This window comes from Rhinolophus ferrumequinum, chromosome 15 (genome assembly GCF_004115265.2).
Source record: "Rhinolophus ferrumequinum isolate MPI-CBG mRhiFer1 chromosome 15, mRhiFer1_v1.p, whole genome shotgun sequence".
Classification (NCBI taxonomy): domain Eukaryota; kingdom Metazoa; phylum Chordata; class Mammalia; order Chiroptera; family Rhinolophidae; genus Rhinolophus; species Rhinolophus ferrumequinum.
This window is the reverse complement of record NC_046298.1, coordinates 43,458,114-43,476,132: the sequence shown is the minus strand read 5'-3', so window position 1 is coordinate 43,476,132 and position 18,019 is coordinate 43,458,114. Positions and strand designations below refer to the sequence as shown.

Sequence of the window (18,019 nt, the reverse complement as noted above, 5' to 3'; positions counted from 1 at the left end):
TTTTATACCTGGAGAAAGAGGTCGGTTTAGTCCACCATGTTGCCAGAAATCCTTTCATTTATTCCTTACAACCACCTGATGATGGAAGTACTCTTATACCCAATTTACAGATGAGGAAACTGAGGCTCGTGGAGCTTAAGTGACTTCCCAGGGTCACATGGCTGTTAAGTGGCACCAAAAAGACCCAGAACAGGTCTGTTTGAATTCCAAGTCCATGTTCTATCCACTACACTGTGTTGCCATCTTATGATTTTGATTTTCCTCGTTCATTTTCAGGAATTAAACACCATCAAGAGCTCTCTCCCCCCTGATTCTTATACACTTTTGCTTATCTGGAGAGTAGCTCTTGGCCAAGACCTGGCAGCAGAGAGCCATGGACCAGTACGGCCTTGGAGATGAGGGAGCCCTTCCATCTGAGATGCATCTCCCTTCGTTTTCCGAGAGCCAGGGACTCAACTGCAATGACACCCTCAACCGGGACCTGGGTCCCAGCACGCGAGACCTACTCTATGCCGGCCTAAGTGGTCTGGACCTGGATCCCAGCCTCCCAACACCCGACGTGCCTAGCGAAGTACTGGAAGACAACCTTGACGCTCTGTCCCTGTACTCGGGGAAGGACAATGACTCCATGAAGCTGCTGGAGGAGTATGCAGACCCAGAATTTCAGACTTCCTTACAAGGTGAGGCTGTCCACCTGGGCCCGAGGGCCTGGCAGGCTGTTTGCAAGTTTCTGTGGCAGCTAGGGGTTGGTTCTGCGTGGGTTGGGTAAGAAAATTTCTCTCTTCCACAGGTGAATAGGGAACAGTTACTCTTTGTCCACTTGGAAATTGTGCCCAACTTCCTAGTCAAGGAAACTGAATACTGATGTTAGGGAGTAATGTTGAGACACGTGGGTGTTTGGGAATATCCTAATCTCTTGTGTGGTGTGGGCAGACCTTTGAGTTTACGGGAGACTTTCCTATCCAGTACCACATCTCAGAGGCTCTTTTCACATTTCCAGAATGAGGTGGAGTCCTGTCCATGTGCTTCTTGGTTATCTAACCTTCCTGAGCCTCAGTGTCCTCGCCTGTAAAGTGGGGGGATGATACTATCCACTCTTTCCCCCGGGGTCACAGCAGCAAGAAGCAGAAGAAGAAATGAACGTAAAAGCACTTTGTAGACTGTAAAGTACTGAAGAAATACTAGTTATTTTCACCATATTGTTAGAATTAATTTCAGACAGTCCGTTGATTCAGTTCTAAGTTTTCTTCAGTGGAGGAACAAAGGGAGAACTAACGGAATATCAAAGACTATCGTTAAATCTCCTTTTGGTGTGCCTTGAGGCTTCCCCCACAAGATAAATTCAATTTTTGTTTTCAACTCTCTTGGTGGGTTTCTGGGTTAAGTTGTGTAGATGGGTTGACTGAGCTAGAGCTCTTTTACTTTATAACCACACCATGTGCACAGAAGGCCACATCTGAAACAGCCCTGCAAAACAGATACTAATATTAACTGGAATAACAAAAAATGTCCTGAAGACTTGCTAAAAAGAAACCTTCCCACTTCACACGAGATGCAGTAGACAGGGCTGGAATGATGGCTAAACGTGAAATCCTAGATCCCTGGGACTGCTGCAGTGTTATAGGCACTGGGCCAGGGCCAGGGGTACAGTCATTAGGGTTCTCCACCCGGGGCACAGAAATTACCTGAAAAACGCTGGTGGCGCAAACAGGTGTACATTTTGCTAGGTAGAAAAACTGTAGCTTTCACTAGATTTTCACAGGGGTCTGTGCATACCACCTCCCCAAATGTTACAAATCATTCATTCAACTTGTTTTAAACTTGAAACAAACAAACAAAAAGGAATGCAGTGAACATTAACGGTTAACTCTACATTTTTCTAACTTAAATTCAGGTCCATATAAGTACATACACTTATATTGACTTTTTAAATTATAAAAGTAATACATATTTATTAAAGAAAACTTAGAAAGTAAAATAATAACAAGAAAAATCCCATCCTGGCTCCCACATGTAGATTTTTAAAACACATGGATGACATCATTCAGGAAAACATGGTTTACCAGAGGTGTATTAAGTGTATAGTTCTATTTGAAGTTTTTTTTTAATTTTTAATTTTTATTAGTTTCAGGTGTACAAATCAATGTAATAGTTAGACATTTAAACCCCTCGCAAAGTGATAACCCACCCCCCCAAGTTGTTACCCCTCTGACACCTTATATAGCTGTTATAATACCATCGACTACCTTCCCTATGTTGTACTCCACACCCGTGACTATGTATACCTACATATTTAGTTATAGTTAGCATTCAGTATTATTCTACTTCAGCTCTTCAGGCATATAGTGCGCATTGGTCAGGCATCTACACAGTCTATGACATGATCCCCCCGATAAGTCCAGTGCCCATCTGACACCTTACATGATCTTTGCAACATTGTTGATTATATTCCCCATACTGTATTAACTACCAATTTGTGTTTCTTAGTGCCTTCACCTTCTTCACCCTGCCCCCAACCCCATTCCCGTCTATCACCCTGACAGATCTAGTGCCTATCTGATGCCATACCTAGTTATTACAGTATTGTTAACTATATTCCTTATGCTATACCCTACATCGCCATGACTACTGTATAACAACCCATTTGTACTTCTTAATCCCTTCCCCTTTCACCTGTCCTTAACCCCTCTCCCATCTTAAAAAAGTCCCTCTAAGATTCCTTGTAATACTGGTTTGGTGGTGATGAACTCCTTCAGCTTTTTCTTGTCTGGGAAGCTCCTTATCTGTCCTTCAATTCGAAATGACAGCCTTGCTGGGTAGAGCAATCTTGGTTGTATGTCGTTGCTTTTCATCACTTGGAGTATTTCCTGCCACTCCCTTCTTGCCTACAAAGTTTCTGTTGAGAAATCAGCTGACAGTCTTATGGGGGCTCCCTTGTAGGTAACTAACTGCTTTTCTCTTGCTGCTTTTAAGATTCTCTCTTTGTTTTCAATCTTTGGCATTTTAATTATGATGTGTCTTGGTGTTGGCCTCTTTGGGTTTATCTTGTTTGGGACTCTGTGCTTTTTGGGCTTGTATGTCCATTTCCTTCACCAGGTTAGGGAAGTTTTTTGTCATTATTTCTTCAAATAGGTTTTCAATTCCTTGCTCTCTTCTCCTTCTGGTACCCCTATAATGCAAATGTTGGTGTGCTTGATATTGTCCCAGAGGCCCCATGAACTCTCATCAATTTTTTGGATTCTTTTTTCTTTTCCTGTTCTGGTTGGGTGTTTTCTGCTGCCTTATCTTCTACATAGCTGGTTGAATCCTCTGCTTCATCTACTGTACTGGTGATTTCCTGTAATACATTCTTCATTTCCTTTATTTTTGATTGGTTCTTTTTTATGGTTTCATTCTCCATTTTTATGCTTCCTGTCTGTCTGTTGAAGTTCTCCCTGAGATCATTGAGCACTTTTTTTTTTTAAGGAGGGCACAGCTCACAGTGGACCATGTGGGGATCGAACCAGCAACCTTGGTGTTATTAGCACCATGCTCTAACCAACTGAGCTAACTGGCCACCCATCACTGATCATTCTTATAACCAGTGCTTGGAACTCTGCGTCTGATAGATTGCTTATCTTCGTTTCGCTTAGTTCTTTTTCTGGAGCTTTGTTCTGTTCTTTTCTTTGGGACATGTTTCTTTGTCTCCCCACTTTGGCTGCTTCCCTGTGTTTGTTTCTATGTATTGGGTAGGGCTGCTATGTCTTCCGGCCTTATGTAGTACTTGTGCTGTGGGGTTCAGTGGCGCAGTCTTTCGGGTCACCTGAGCCATGTCCCTTGTGTGGGTTGTGTGTGACCTCCTGTTGCAGTTGAGCCTTGGTTGATAATTGCACATCAGTGTGAGGGACTGACCCTTGGGCTCACTGATTGTGAGGACTGGCCTTGACTACAGTGGAAGAGTTGTTGTGCGAGGGCTGACCCTACAGAGCAGGATCTGTCTCAGCAGGACTCTGGTGCCTGGCCAATCTGCCCCTTGGGTGTGTCATACTTGGAGGAGGCTGGGTGATGCTCCAGCTCATTTTGAAGCTGGCCACTGGGGATACCAGCCCCAGGACCACCTTAGAAGGGATGCACTGTAGGTCTACTTCAGCCACAGTCCATGCCCCACCCCAGGCCACCCAGCAGGAGCCAGAAAGAAATCCTCAGATGGCTGCCACCGTGCTGTGCTTGGAAGCACCTTGAGAGGCCAAGCCACGAACCAAGGCTGGGCTGCCGCTTGTGCCAGCTTAGGGCTGCTCAGCCAGAGGTACAGGACACGCTCAAGCCAGATGCTGCTTGTCTGGGTTCCACGAACCTCTGAGAGACCCTAGGAAAGTGCAGCTTGAGCCAAGGCAGGTGGTCTGCACAAGAAAGCCACTGGCAGCAGCCTGGGTGTGCTCGAAAGTTGGGCGGGGCCAGCTCTCAAATCGCCAGGGTGGGTGAACTAACCAAGGAGACTCAGAAATGGCAGCCACCCGTGTTCGTACGCTAGGAAGGGGAAGGGCTCAACAAAGAAACAACGGCCTCTGCCAGCTCCCCAGTCAAGGAGAAAGCCGCCTCTCCAGACCCCATCCCAAGCCAGATAACTCAGTTCTAACCCCCATATGTCCCTGCCGCTTCTCCAGCTGCTGCCCCAGAGTTGGAGCTCAGAGCGAGTGATTCTGTCGGTGGGTAAGTCTGAGTGCAGCCCCTTTAAGAGGAGCGCCTGGGAGTGCAGCCGTCCTCGGTCTCAGTCACAATCTCCGCTGGTTTTCACAACCAAAAATTATGGGGACTTCTCTCCCCAGCCCTGGAATCCTGGGTTGGGGTGGGGCTGGGATCTCTCACTCCTTTAGGGATAGAGGGACCCCCACAGCCGAAATAACCCTCCCGATCTTTAATGGTCACACATGGATGTAGGACCAGCCCGTTCTGCGTCTCTGACCTTTCTACCAGTCTGGAGGTGGCTTCTTCTGCACGTCCTTAGTTGAAAGGCTTCAGTTCAGCTTGATTTTAGGTGATTCTCAATAGTGGTGTTTTGTAGATTAGTTGTCATTTTGAAGTGGTTGTGAGAGAAGGTAAGCACAGCGTTTACCTACTGCACCATCTCGGTCTTCTCTATTTGAAGTTTTTAAAACTTAGTGCATTTGCTTTCTTACACGAAAGGTAGACTCTTCAATGGTCATTGTATTGTTTGACCATATTCTTGCTCATTAGACTGTTGTAGTGTTTCTGTGAACAACTTTTTATACATTGAGTTTTCTTTTGGGTTAAATATTTGAACACATTCCTCCAAGTAGGGTTGCCTGTCAGAGAATATACACAGTTTTAGAGCTCTTATCATACTGCTTTCTGGGAAAATCAAATAGCTTCCTGGGCCAGTGACTGCCCATTTCTCAGTGTCCTTGCCAATTTTTCAAAACAACATTCTGTTTTCTAGTTTAATAGTTGTTTTAATGAGCATTTTAAAAGTAACTAAGTAAGGCCAGGGCTTTCCCCTGAGGGAGTCTTGTTTTTCCTCATTTAAACTGTTGGAATCCGTTGACCACTCATCATAGTCATTTCTCATATGAAGAAGATGTAGACCAGGCAAGTTAAGTGACAGATGGCCCATGGCCAGAGGCAGAATTGGAACAAGAGCCTGGTTCCTTTTGCTGTGTCTCTCACGCTGCATCTCAGCCACAGAGAAGGGGCATTTGGGGTCCTTTAGTGCAGTTCCCCTCTCTTCCCCATTCCCTGGCCTGTTGGATTCGGGGATCCCGTCTCTGCAGCATCCTAGATAAATGATGATTTCTAAACTTGCCATCTCCTGAGGCAGTCTAATCCATCTTGAAGACCAATCTAAGGGGTAGGAAACAAATCTCCCATGATTCACCCATCCAACAGACAGTTATTGAGTGCCTACGAGTGCCGGAACGGGAAGTCCAGGAGCTGGGAACACAGCAGTGAGCCTGCAGGGTCCCCGTGTCCATTTACGTTTTCTAGTGATTTAAATCAGCTCCAGTCACCAAACCCAGCTCTGTGCCCTGGAGCAAGACAGAAGCAGCGTGGGCCTCCTGACACGCTGGCCCTTCAGGTATTTGCAGACATCTCCCCTCTCCCACCTGAACGTTCCCGGTGCCTTCACCTGTTCCTCCCATGACAGAATTCATCAAAATACCTTTTATCGTTTTACCCAAGGGATATAGGAAACATGGAAAATTCAGATACACAAGAAGAAGAAAATAAAAATGACCCATAATCCTACCAGTCAATCAATCCATTCTCTCAGTTTGTTTTCTGAATAAATTTATTTTTGCTTTTCTAAGACTAGGACAGCTCTGGTTTGCCATAGGCTGCTTTTTTCTCAGTAGTATGGCAGTGGCAGGAGCATCCTTTCATGTCATCAGATATTTTTCTACAGTTTTATCTTAAATGCTGAAGTGTCACAGACCGTTTAAACCATAATGCAGTCACTTACATGCCCTCTTGTCAGATGTTAGGTTGTTTCTAACATTTCACCAGGAAAAACATGCTGCACTTAACTCCCTTGCAGCTAACTCTTTGTACCAATCTACATTTATTTCCATAATTTTAAAACCCCAAAGTAGAATTGGCTGGGAGAAAGGATTTAGACTCTCCCAAGGTGTTGGGCTATATATTTCTGGCTTGCCTTTCCCACAGTGCCATTGATAGTGTCGTCACAAAGCCCCGCCCATGTCGGTCACCTTGCCCTAGGAGAGCTTCAGAGTGCTGCCATGCTGTCCCTCCCAGTGGCACCAAGACTGGGTGCCTCCTGCAGGTGTAGCCTGACCACGGTGCCTTCTCTCCCTCTCCGGGTCCTGAACCCTGTTTTCTCTGCAAGTAAAGCTGCTGAAGTTGTAGCAAGTTCCTGGCCCAGTCGTCCCCCGTGTGCTGTGGCTCCAAGTTGCGGAGCGCGTTAGCTGTGCTGCTTCGTTTCCCCAGATGTCTGTAACCTGTGCTTTCTCCTCTGTTTAGACCTGGGCCCAGGTGCGCTGAAGGTGCCTAAAGAGGCTGACGAAGGAGGCAGGGCCACCTCTGGGAGTGCAAGGAAAGGAAAGCGGCAGCACACTTCCCCTCAAAACCCACTTTTGGATTGCAGCCTCTGTGGGAAGGTGTTCAGCAGCGCCAGCTCTCTTAGCAAGCACTATCTGACGCACAGCCAGGAAAGGAAACACGTCTGCAAAGTCTGCAGCAAGGCCTTTAAGCGTCAGGACCACCTGTATGTAGGAGTCTGGTCTGGAAACGTCTGTTCGGGGGGGCTGGTGGGGAGTGGGCGTGTGGCTGTGTCTCTACCACCCCCTCCCAGATCAACCTGTCCCACCCGCTGCTGGATTTTCCCACCTCCATGTTCCCCAGGTGGCTGTCACCTCAGCTTCCGTTCTCACACTGCCAGCGCTCTGGGGCAGAGGCGCATTGCCCTGGATGGGTCACTCTTCTGAGCCCCCAAATTTGTACCAAATTCACACATTGCTGTGATTTGTGGTGGGGACTTTTGTGGTTTAAAGACATAATGGCTCCCTCCTGAGGCAACTCTGACGTGGAGGGATTTGGGCTCCCTGTGGGGAAATAGTCTCAGTCCCTGGTGGGTGTCTGAGGAGAGTGGATCTGTGTTCCATGAGGAATGTGTGTTGGGAGAACTCGGGGCGTGAGAGTTTCTGAAATGCCTGTTTCTAGAACATGGAAATCAATGGAGCATTAACTTGTTTTTCTTTAACTCCTTTCTTTAAAAAACAACAACAACAAAAAACTCTTGACTGATTTTTAAACTCTTAATTTTGAAAAGAAAGTCCATTCTAAGAGTTAGGAGCAGAATTCCCTTTGTTCTTAACATCTTGGAAATGATAAGTTCTTCTTGCTAGTGAAAAAGGAAAGAGACATTTTTCAAACTGAGAGACTTGCAGGAGAGACAAGCCCTTCTGTTCGTATAGCGCCCCTGACCTTGGCTGAGGGCTTCGATTAACCCATCTTTCGCTTCACCCTCTCGGCCCACCCCACCCCAAGGGAAGGAAGTAATTTGCTCCTGTCACATGTCGGTAACAGGGCTAGAAATGGGATTTCCTGATTCCTTCTCTGCTGCTTCCCTCAGATGAAGTCCAAAAGTCAGCCTTTGTGGAAGGGCTTTGTTATTTATCGGACATACCCCACGTGCCACATTTAGATCTGTCCAGACAGAGTAGAGCTGTTGGGAACCCAGAGGGTGATTTTACTCGCTTGTTTATATTTATGACATACTAATGTAGATATAAGTATGATATAAGCAATACATATTTGTATCCATTCACATTTGCAGAAATTATAGGCACATTGGCTATTTTCCAGAAAGTTCTTACTGATTGGGCACGTGTAAATTTTTTAGTTTAATTATTTTTGCTGTGGCTGGGGGACAGGAGGGTGGGGGTTCCAGGTAGCTGTCTCCCTAGCGGAACTCTATGTTGAAGGAAGGGTCGTCCCTGGTCAGCATTCCCCCCGGTGCGTTCTGCAGAACGCTGGTTCTCAGAGATGCTAAAGCAGGCTATTTGAAAAAACGGTTCTGTGGGCAAATAAGTTTGAGAAACATCGAAAGTTGAACAGATGCCCCTTTATCTATCTGCTGTGTGGCTTTTTCCATTTGCTCCTGTGCCCTGTGAACCTCCTAGGAATGCAGAGTGTTTTTCCAAAACTGATTTGCCAGCTGAGCCCAAGTCCTTGGGGAGCAACTCTGGAGAACTGGTGTTCCTTGGGAACCCACTTTGAGGAACTCTGGCCTGTCTTCCTTTGATTTTTTTTCCCCTCAGATCAAGGGTTTGCTTAAAGGTGAGAGAGAGGAGCACCCCTTCCAGATTGCTTTGACCTTAGTGGGGGCTGAGGGCAGTTTCTGAATTGTGGGACCCACTTGGCATCCTTTCAGTGGAAGGCCCGAGCCAAGTGCCACTAACTGCCTTCTCCTGTGTGACTCCAGGACAGGGCACATGCTCACCCACCAGAAGACCAAGCCCTTTGTGTGCATCGAGCCCGGCTGCAGCAAGAGCTACTGCGACTACCGCTCCCTGCGCCGGCACTGCGAGGTACAGCACGGTCTGTGCATCCTGAAGGACGCCCCTGCGGAAGAGGAGGCCTCTGGGGACTCCCCACACGCCCCTGAGATGGCCGGTCCGCAGGCACCCGGGGGCCTGCGGTCCCTGGTGCCCCCAGAAGCCAGGTCCCCAGGCTCCCTGTTGCCCAACCGAGACCTCCTGCGCTGTATCGTCAGCAGCATCGTCCACCAGAAGATCCCTTCTCCCGGCCCAGCCCTGGCAGGGCCTTCGGACAGCAGCGAAGGGCGGAATGCGGCCTGTCCCTGCACGCCTTCTTCAGGGTCCTCCTGCAACCCCGTGAGCACCATGGCAGCCCCAGGAACCCTGGGCATTGAGGTGCCCGAGGAGCCTCGTCCCCCACGGAAGGAGCCTGCCACTGACGTGTTCACAGCTGCCCACTCAAGGGCAGCAGAGAATGGTGGCCCTGACCCAGCTGAGTCGGAGCTGTCCCCCCTGGAGGGCTGGCCTGAGGGCAGCTCCCTGCCTGCCTGCCTGCCTCTGTTCAGGGGCCAGACAGTCCCTGCCAATTCCCAGCCATCCAGCCACAATTTCCAGTGGCTCCGGAACCTGCCAGGCTGCCCCAAGAGCAAAGAGAACAATGTGTTTGTGGTCCACAAGTCCCCTGCAGTGCCGTCCAGGGAGGGCCCCCAGTCTGGCCCTGTGCCCAGCAGCACCTCCCCCACAGGGGAGCCCTCGCCCAGCTCAGGCCCCAGTCTGGAGGACGTGCTAGCCTTCGCTCCCCCACTCCTGAAGGCGCCTGCGGAGGCCTCAGGTGACCCTAGACGTGCCAGTGGGGAAGATGACTCCTGGGCTTCCAAGAAGAGCAAGTTTGACTGCGACGCCTTCCCGTGGCAGAACCCCGGGGAGCCTGGCCTGCAGGATGTCCAGAAGCCAGGAGGGCTCCCGTCGGATGCCATGCCACTCTTCCGGCAGCTGTTCTTGAAGTCGCAGGAGTCTCTGGTGAGCCACGAGCAGATGCAGGTATTCCAGATGTTCACCAAATCCCACCGGATCTTCTCCCATGCGCAGGTGGCAGCAGCTTCCTCCCAGCTCCCTGTGCCCGAGGGCAAGCAGGCCACCTTAAAGCCACTGCAGGGGCCGTGGGCACAGCAGCCGCCGCCGCTGACACCCAGTGCGGACTGTCTCTATGCTGGCCCTGGAAACCCGGAGCCAGAGGGGTCCCCAGCCCGCAGGAGAAAAACCACGCCCACGTTCCCCAGAGAGGCGTCTCCTGGCAGCACAAGATGGGACGTGAAAGGAGGACCGAATGTGACCGCCACCCCAGCGTCTCTCACAGCCGCATCTCTGGACCCTTCCGGGAATCCAGACATCTCTCTGTCCAAGCAGTTGAGATCCACGAAAGGGACCTTGGACCTGGAGGACATCTTCTCCCCCGGGGGCCCACAGCAGACCCAGTTAGGTGGGGACGACCCGCCCAGAGCCCAGGGCCCCGGGAAGCAGACCCAGGCTGAGAATGGAACGGCTTCCGGGGCCATGAAAGGTGAAAAGGGCCTGGCCTGCTCCCGGGGCGGAGGCTACAGGCTCTTCTCCGGCCACTCCAGGGCCCAGCGCCTCTCAGGCTACCGGAAGGACAAGGTGAAAATGGATACGTGCTGTGCGGCTTCTCCCAGCCAGGTAGCCATGGCCTCCTTCTCATCGGCCGGGCCTCCAGCAGATCCCCCACGGGACTCAAAGTCCAAGCTGACGATCTTCAACAGAATCCAGGTACCGGGCCCTGTCTCGTGGGACATGACCAGACGTGAGGCGAGCGCCTCGTTCCTTACTTGTTCCTGCATTTCTCAGTCGCACAGGCATTTGATTTAATCTTGGTGAATCCTCAGAAGCAGTTTTACAGAGGGGGACATGGAGGGTCAGACATGTGGTTCCTGCCATTACTGCACCCCCCCAAAAAAAAAAGCAGAACAAGGATTTTACAGAGTTGTCGCAAATGCTTTTTGTCATGTTGTTACTTCACTAAGTTTTTTCTGCTTGTTTTCTTTTTGCCTTTCGCTCCCTTTTGGATTTGCCCCCTGAATTCTTCAGAGGACATAGAAGTAGAGCTCCTCCCTGAAGTATTCCTGTGGGAAATGCCGTGTCTTCTGGTTGTGAGTCACTCGGCCCCCGCTGCACACCTGCTGCATGAGCTTGGTTCCTTGCCACCCTGTGCCTACGAGGACCTGGGCGCAGAGGCTGGCGTGCTAAGGTCCAGCGTCTTTCCTGTCACACCATACCGACCTTTCTTTCTTTTTTATTTTAACAGCTTTGAAATCCACATACCATCTGATCACCTGTATGGGTTTTAAAGTGTGCCATTCTGTGGTTTTTCGTATGTTCACAGGGTTGTGCATCCATCACCACTCTTTGCCAGAACATTTTCACTCCCAAAAGAAACCCCCCACTCTTAATTGTCATCCCGAAGCTTTCTATCCCTCCCAGCACCCTGCAAGCATGCGTCTACCTTCTGTCTCTCCGTAGAATCCTACACTTCATGGCCTTTTATGACTGGCTTCTTTTCCTTAGCGTGATGTTTTCAGTGTTCATCCACAGTGTAGCATGTGTCAGAGCTTCATTCCTTTTTGTGGCTGAGTAATATTCCTGTGTATGGGTACATCACATTTGTTCATTCATCAGCTGCTGGACATTTGGGTTGTTTCCACTTCTTGGTCATTGTAAATAGCGCTGCTGTGAACATTTGTGTACAAGTTTTTGTGTGGGCATATGTTTTCATTTATCTTGGGAAATACCCAGGAATGGATTTGCTGGTCGTATAGCAACTATGTTTAACCATCTGAGGACCTGCCAGACTGTTTTCCACAGCAGCTGCACCGTTTTACATTCCCCACCCCAGTGTGTGACGGTTCCAATTTATCCACATCCTCCCCGACACTTGTTGTGCAGTCTGGGTTGTGGCCATCCTGATGGGTTTTCAGTGCCCTCGTTACCGTCGGCTTTTCATTGCCCTCCTCACGAATGATGTCGAGCATCTTTGCATGTGCTCAGTGGCCATTTGTGTATCCTCTTTGGTTCAGTCTCTATTCAGATCTTTTGCCCATTTTTAAATTGGGTTATTTGACTTTTTATTATCACGCTATAAGAGTTCTTTATGTATTATGAATATGAATCCCTTGTCAGACGCACATAACTTGCAACAGTTGTCTCCCGTGCTGCGGGTTGTCTTCACCTTCTCGATGATGTTCTTTGAGACACAGAGGTTTTAAGTTTTGATGAAGTCCACTTTGTCTGTTCTGTCTGTTGTTTTGCTGTCATCCAAGAAACCATTGCCTAATCCAAGATCACAAAGAATTACACCTGTGTTTTCTTCTAAGACTCTTAAACAGTTTTTGCTCTTGCAATACATCGTTTCTGATATATTGGCTCAAGAGTATTTTTATCTTCAGGGTGGAAATATCTACCGGCTCCCTCATCCAGTGAAAGAGGAGAACACGGCAGGTGGATGGTAAGTTTCGGAAACCCCCCCCCCCCCCGCACAGGGGAGTGCAACCCCTCAGGTGTCCTCTGATGGCTCCTGTGTGCTGGCCCTGGGGGGGCGAGCTCTGGACGCTTCGTTCCTGAAGAGGCATGCACCGGACCTGAAGAACTGGGGCGTCATCTCCATTTTTTAGGGTTCACCTAGAGTTGTCAGTGGATCAGACTTTAAAAAGAAAAAATCAAAAGTCAGCAATCAGGACGGCATCTCATTTTCACGTTTTCTTGCCATGTCTCCCCACAGTCACCAGCAAAACGGGGGCCCCACAGACTGGGCAGAACCAAGGAGCACTTATGTCTGCAAGAACTGCAGCCAGATGTTTTACACCGAGAAAGGGCTGGCCAGCCACATGTGCTTTCACAGTGACCAGTGGCCGTCACCTCAAACGAAGCAGGAGCAGCAGGTGAAGGGGTGCACGCAGTAGGTTCTCTGCTTTCAGGGTTTCTGACAGGCTTTGGGGACTAAATGACTGGGTGTCATTTACTTAGGATGGAGACATCCTCTGTCCTCCGGGGGGAAGCTTGGGGAGGGGCCAGGCGTCAGAGCTGTGCCGCTTTAGAGGGGTAGGTCGGAACTTCAGGCCGGAGCAGTTTTTCCGCTCCCGGTTCTCCTACTCCTGTCTGCATTTAGATGTTTGGCACAGAGTTTTGCAAGCCACCAGGACAGGTGCTGAGGCTGGAGGGGGACAGGCAGAGCCCCCCAGGAGTCAAGAAGTCCTTGGACCACATGGCCACAGCCCCTTTGGAGATCCCCATTCCGGTGCCTGTGGCTGCAGCACACCGACCCCTGGGGAGCATGGCCAAGGGGGGGGTGCCAGTCAGTCCACTTCCTTCCCGCTGCTTTCCCTACCTGCTGGTGGAAGCTGTGGGAAAAACCCAAACAAACGCCTCAGAAAATCCTGACTCCAGAAGAGCTTGGTTTGCACGTTCATTCATTAGTTCATTCAACATCCATTGAGTTTTTTCTGTGCCTGGCCCTGTGCTGGCCATGCTGGGGACACGGAGATGATCATGACAGCCCCTGCCCTTCCTCCTGGGGCTCCCAGTCCAGTGCAGTAGACACCCGTCTCCAGACAGTGACAACTCAGAGTGGGCAGGGCTGAGAAGGGGAGCAGAGGATGCTGTGGAAGTCCCGACAGGGTACCAGAGACCCAGCCTGAGGTGAGGTCTGGGAGGACTTCCTGGAGGAAGGGGTGTCCGAGTTGAGACCTGGAGGACAGACGAGGAAGATTAAAGGAGGAGTAAGACTGGCAGAGTGGAAGTGAGAGGGAACATTGCAAGTTTGGGCAGGCAGGCTTTCCAGCCTGTGCTAGAAGAATCCTCCCAGAGAAACTCATGCTGGACTCAGGGACAGGGAGCATGGATCCCACTGTTTGTCTCACAGGAGCTGTTGTCATTTGAAGGGGAACAGTTTTCATTCTGTCATACCATTCCACTGACTCTGGCCTCCACTCTCTAAGTGCCAGTCATTTTAACAGCTGAACCTGGCCTCACACTTGACCAAAATCCGCTGAGTCAGGACCCCTCCTGGAAATGTGGGTGCGTGAGTAGGTTCCAGCCGTGACTGTCACTCGGCGTAGGATCCGCGGTCCGGCTCGGGAAGGGTGGCCCTGCTCGCCCCCACTTTGCTGAGGGGTCCAGGCATGGACACATGGGGTGTGTTCATGTCATACTTCCTCTGTCTCCATGGTCGGTTCCCTTTTCTCACTCTCATGCCATCTTGAAGACTAAGTTATGCAGCAGATGGCCTGAACTCTCTTCTTCTCCAGGGACAAGAGAAAGACACGGAAGAGAGAGACAGCAAGGAGTGCAGCCAACATAGGAAGCGGAAGAAGCGCCCCCAGCCCAAGGCGCTGTTCATGCCTCCTCCCCGCTCCACGATTGGGGAGCCGAGCCCCCGAGGCTGCCACCAGAGCTGCCTGCGGTCTCCAGTGTTCCTGGTGGACCGCCTTCTGAAGGGACTGTTCCAGTGCCCTCCCTACACTCCACCCCCGATGCTCAGCCCCATCCGGGAGGGCTCCGGGCTGTATTTCAGCACTCTCTGTTCCACGACGGCGCAGGCCAGCCCCGACAAACTCATCAGCACCATGCTGGGTGAGTGAGGCTGGCACTGGCGGTGTCTGGTCATCACAGGGCGGGCCTCCTGTGTCCAGAGCCACCCTCGCTGGTGGCATTTGGTCCAGAGTCTCCTGCCTATGGCTGTGCCTTGTCTTGGGTCCCATTACTGCTCATAAGTATCATAGGACTGTCTCGGACCAGAGCCTTCTAGGTGCTTAGAGTTTTACAGACAGAAAGCAAACATGGAGGCCATTTAGCCTGACCACACTTCTGCCTGTCCTTCCGTGTGACTTTTTTAACAGCTTTATTGAGATGTAATTCACATACCATATGGATCACCATTTAAAGTGTACAATGTTTTTTAGTATATTCTCGGGGTTGTGTATCCATCACACAATTTTAGAACATTTTCAACACCCCAGAAGAAGCACTGTACCCATTAGCCGTCACACCCCGCAGCCCCATCTCCCCAGCCCCAGGGAAACTACTGATCTACTTTCTCTATGGATTTGCTTATTCTGGACCTTTTGTGTAATTGGAATCATACAATATGTGACATTTTGTGTCTAGTGTATTCATTTAGCATAATGTTTTCAAGGGTCACCCTTGTTGCAGCACAGATCAGTGCTGCTTTCCTCTTTATGGCTGAGTACTAGTCCACTGTCCAGAACACTGCGTTTTATTTATCCATTCATCAGTTGATGGGCATTTGGGTTGTTTCCAATTTTTGGCTGTTATAAATGATGCTGTTATGGACATTCATGTACGTTTCTGTGTGGACGTATGTTTTCATCTCTCTTGGGAAATACCCAGGAGTGGAATTGCTGGGTCATCTGGTAACTCTGTTTAACCATTTAAGGAACTGCCAGACTGTTTTCCAAAATGGCTGCTGGGCCATTCGAAGTTCCCACCAGCATTGTATGAATTGCAATTTCTCCACATTCTTGCCAATACTTGTTATTGTCTATCTTTTTCATTATAACCGCCCTAGTGGGTATAAAGTGGTACTCATTATGGTTTTGATTTACATTTTCCTGATGGCTAATGATGTTGAGCCTCTTTCCATGTGCTTATTGTCCATTTGTGTATCTTAGGAGAAATGTCTACTCAGATCCTTTGCCCATTTAAAGTATTGAGTTGTTATCTTTTAATTATTGAGTTGTACGCGTTCCTTATGTATTCTGGATGCAAGCCCCTTATCAGATATGTGATTTTCCTGCAAACATTCGATCCCATTTTTGTCAGTTGTCTTTTCATCTTATTTATGCTAATGTTTGCAGTACAAATGTTTTTTTAATTTTGATGAAGTCCAATTTATTTTTTCTTTTGTCACCTGTGCTTTTATTGTTGTACCTAATGTTTTGTCTGACCGAAGGTCACAAAAATTTACTCCCATGTTTTCTTCGAAGAGTTTTATCATTTTAACTCTTACATTTAGGTCTTTGATCCCTTTTAAGTTAACTTTTATATACTGTGTGAGGTAGGGGTCCAAATTCATTCTTTTGCATGTGGGTTTCAGTTGTTCCAGCCCCATTTGTTCAAAAGAGCTTTCTTTTCCCATTGAATTGTGTTGCACCTTGTTGAAAATCAATTGACTATAAATGATTTGAGATTTCTTTCTTCATTTTTTGTTGTTGAAGTTTTATAAAATTTATTTGAACCAAAAAGAGATACACCTAGAAGCAAGATCTCAACAGGCTGATATAAATGCTTCCAAGATTTCTTCTTAAAACAGACATTTACATCTACAGATTTTTCTCTGAGCATTGCTCTAGCTACATTTCGTAAGTTTTAGTATGTTGTGTTCTTGCTTTCAGTCCTCTCAAAGTATTTTCTAATTTCTGTTTTGATTTCTCCTTTGATACATTGATTATTAAGGAGTGTGTTGTTTAATTCCTACATCTTTGTGAATTTTCCAAGTTGCCTTCTTTTATTGATTTCTAATTTAATTCTGTTGTGGTCAGAGAACATACTTTGTATGAATTCAGTCCTTCTAAATTTATTGAGGCATGTTTTATGGGCTGGAATATGTTCCCTGTGCACTTGAGAAGATGTTAGGTGGGATGGTCCGTAAACGTCTGTTGTGTCTAGTTAGTTTATAGTATTGTTCATCTTCTATTTCCTTTTTGATCTTCTGCCTAGTTGTCCTATTCATTATTGAAAGTATTGAAATCTCCAACCATTGTTTTTATATTTTATTTATTATATTTTTTAAAGATTTTATTGGGGAAGGGGAACAGAACTTTATTGGGGAACAGTGTATACTTCCGGGACTTTTCCAAGTCAAGTTGTTGTCCCTTCCGTCTTAGTTGTGGAGGGCACAGTTCAGCTCCAGGTCCAGTTGCTGTTGTTAGTTGCAGGGGGCGCAGCCCACCATCCCTTGCGGGAGTCGAACCGGCAACCTTGTGGTTGAGAGCCTGCACTCCAACCAATGAGCCATCTGGCACTGACCCATGTGGGAATCCAACTGGCAGCCTTGGTGTTAGGGGCACAGAGCTCCAACCGCCCCAACCATTGTTTTTAAATTGTGTATTGTATCCTTCAGTTCCATCAGTCTTTTCTTCCTGTATTTTTAGGCTCTGTTTTTACGTGCATACCTGTTTATAATTGTCACATCATTCTGATGGCTTGGGCTTTTTATCATTATCATATGTTTCTGATATCATTTATCATCATTACGATAATTTTATCGTCTTTAATAATATTTTTTGTTTTCAAGTCTAATTTGCCTGACATTAGTGTAGCCATTTCATCTCTTTTCTGGTTCTTTGCTTCGTATATATTCTTCTGTTCTTTTACTTTCAACCTATTTGAGTCCTTGAAAATAAAGAATGTCTCCTATAGACAGCATAAGTTGGAGCTTAAGTTTTTAATTCCAGTATGACAAACTGTGCCTTTGAATTGGTTTGTTTAGTCCATTCTCATCTCATTTAATGTTATATTGATGTGGTTGGATTTACATCTGCCATTTTGCTTTCTGTTTATCCTACTTGGATTTTATAGTTTCTTAGATATATGAGGTATGATTTAAAAAAATATGGTGAATGTTTAAATTAAAAAAGTTATTACAGTAAAATACACATTGCCATTAATCCCCCTCAACATACTCCCCCTCACTTCAAACACACTTATCCCATTGTTCTTGCCACTTTCTGAAGCAGTTTTGGAAGTCCTCTTTCGTGAGTGTCTTCAGTTGCACTGTTGTGTCTGCGTTGACGTCCTGAACCAATTCAAAATGTTTACCTTTCATGATCATTTGACTTTGGGAAAAAGCCAGAAGTCGCACAGTGCCAGATATGGTGAATAAGGTGGGTGAGGACACACCGTAATGTTTTTATTTGACAGAAATTGCCATACCAGAAGCCATGTATGACACAGGGCATTGTCATGATGGAGGATGATTTAGGGCACACTTTAAAACA

General features: G+C 47.8%; 1 protein-coding gene across 1 annotated transcript in view; it reads left to right on the top strand.

The window, feature by feature from the left end:
• Positions 1 to 284: 284 nt before the first annotated feature.
• The window catches only part of ZNF541 (zinc finger protein 541), a 30,128-nt gene continuing 12,393 nt past the window's right edge, over positions 285 to 18,019 (top strand). Inside the window, exons 1-7 of the mRNA XM_033128576.1 lie at positions 285 to 680; positions 6,976 to 7,219; positions 8,939 to 10,778; positions 12,452 to 12,510; positions 12,784 to 12,943; positions 13,171 to 13,350; positions 14,309 to 14,633. Of these exons, the coding sequence (XP_032984467.1) occupies positions 374 to 680; positions 6,976 to 7,219; positions 8,939 to 10,778; positions 12,452 to 12,510; positions 12,784 to 12,943; positions 13,171 to 13,350; positions 14,309 to 14,633 (3,115 nt within the window). The 5' untranslated portion in view covers positions 285 to 373. The remainder of the gene's footprint in view (positions 681 to 6,975; positions 7,220 to 8,938; positions 10,779 to 12,451; positions 12,511 to 12,783; positions 12,944 to 13,170; positions 13,351 to 14,308; positions 14,634 to 18,019) is intronic.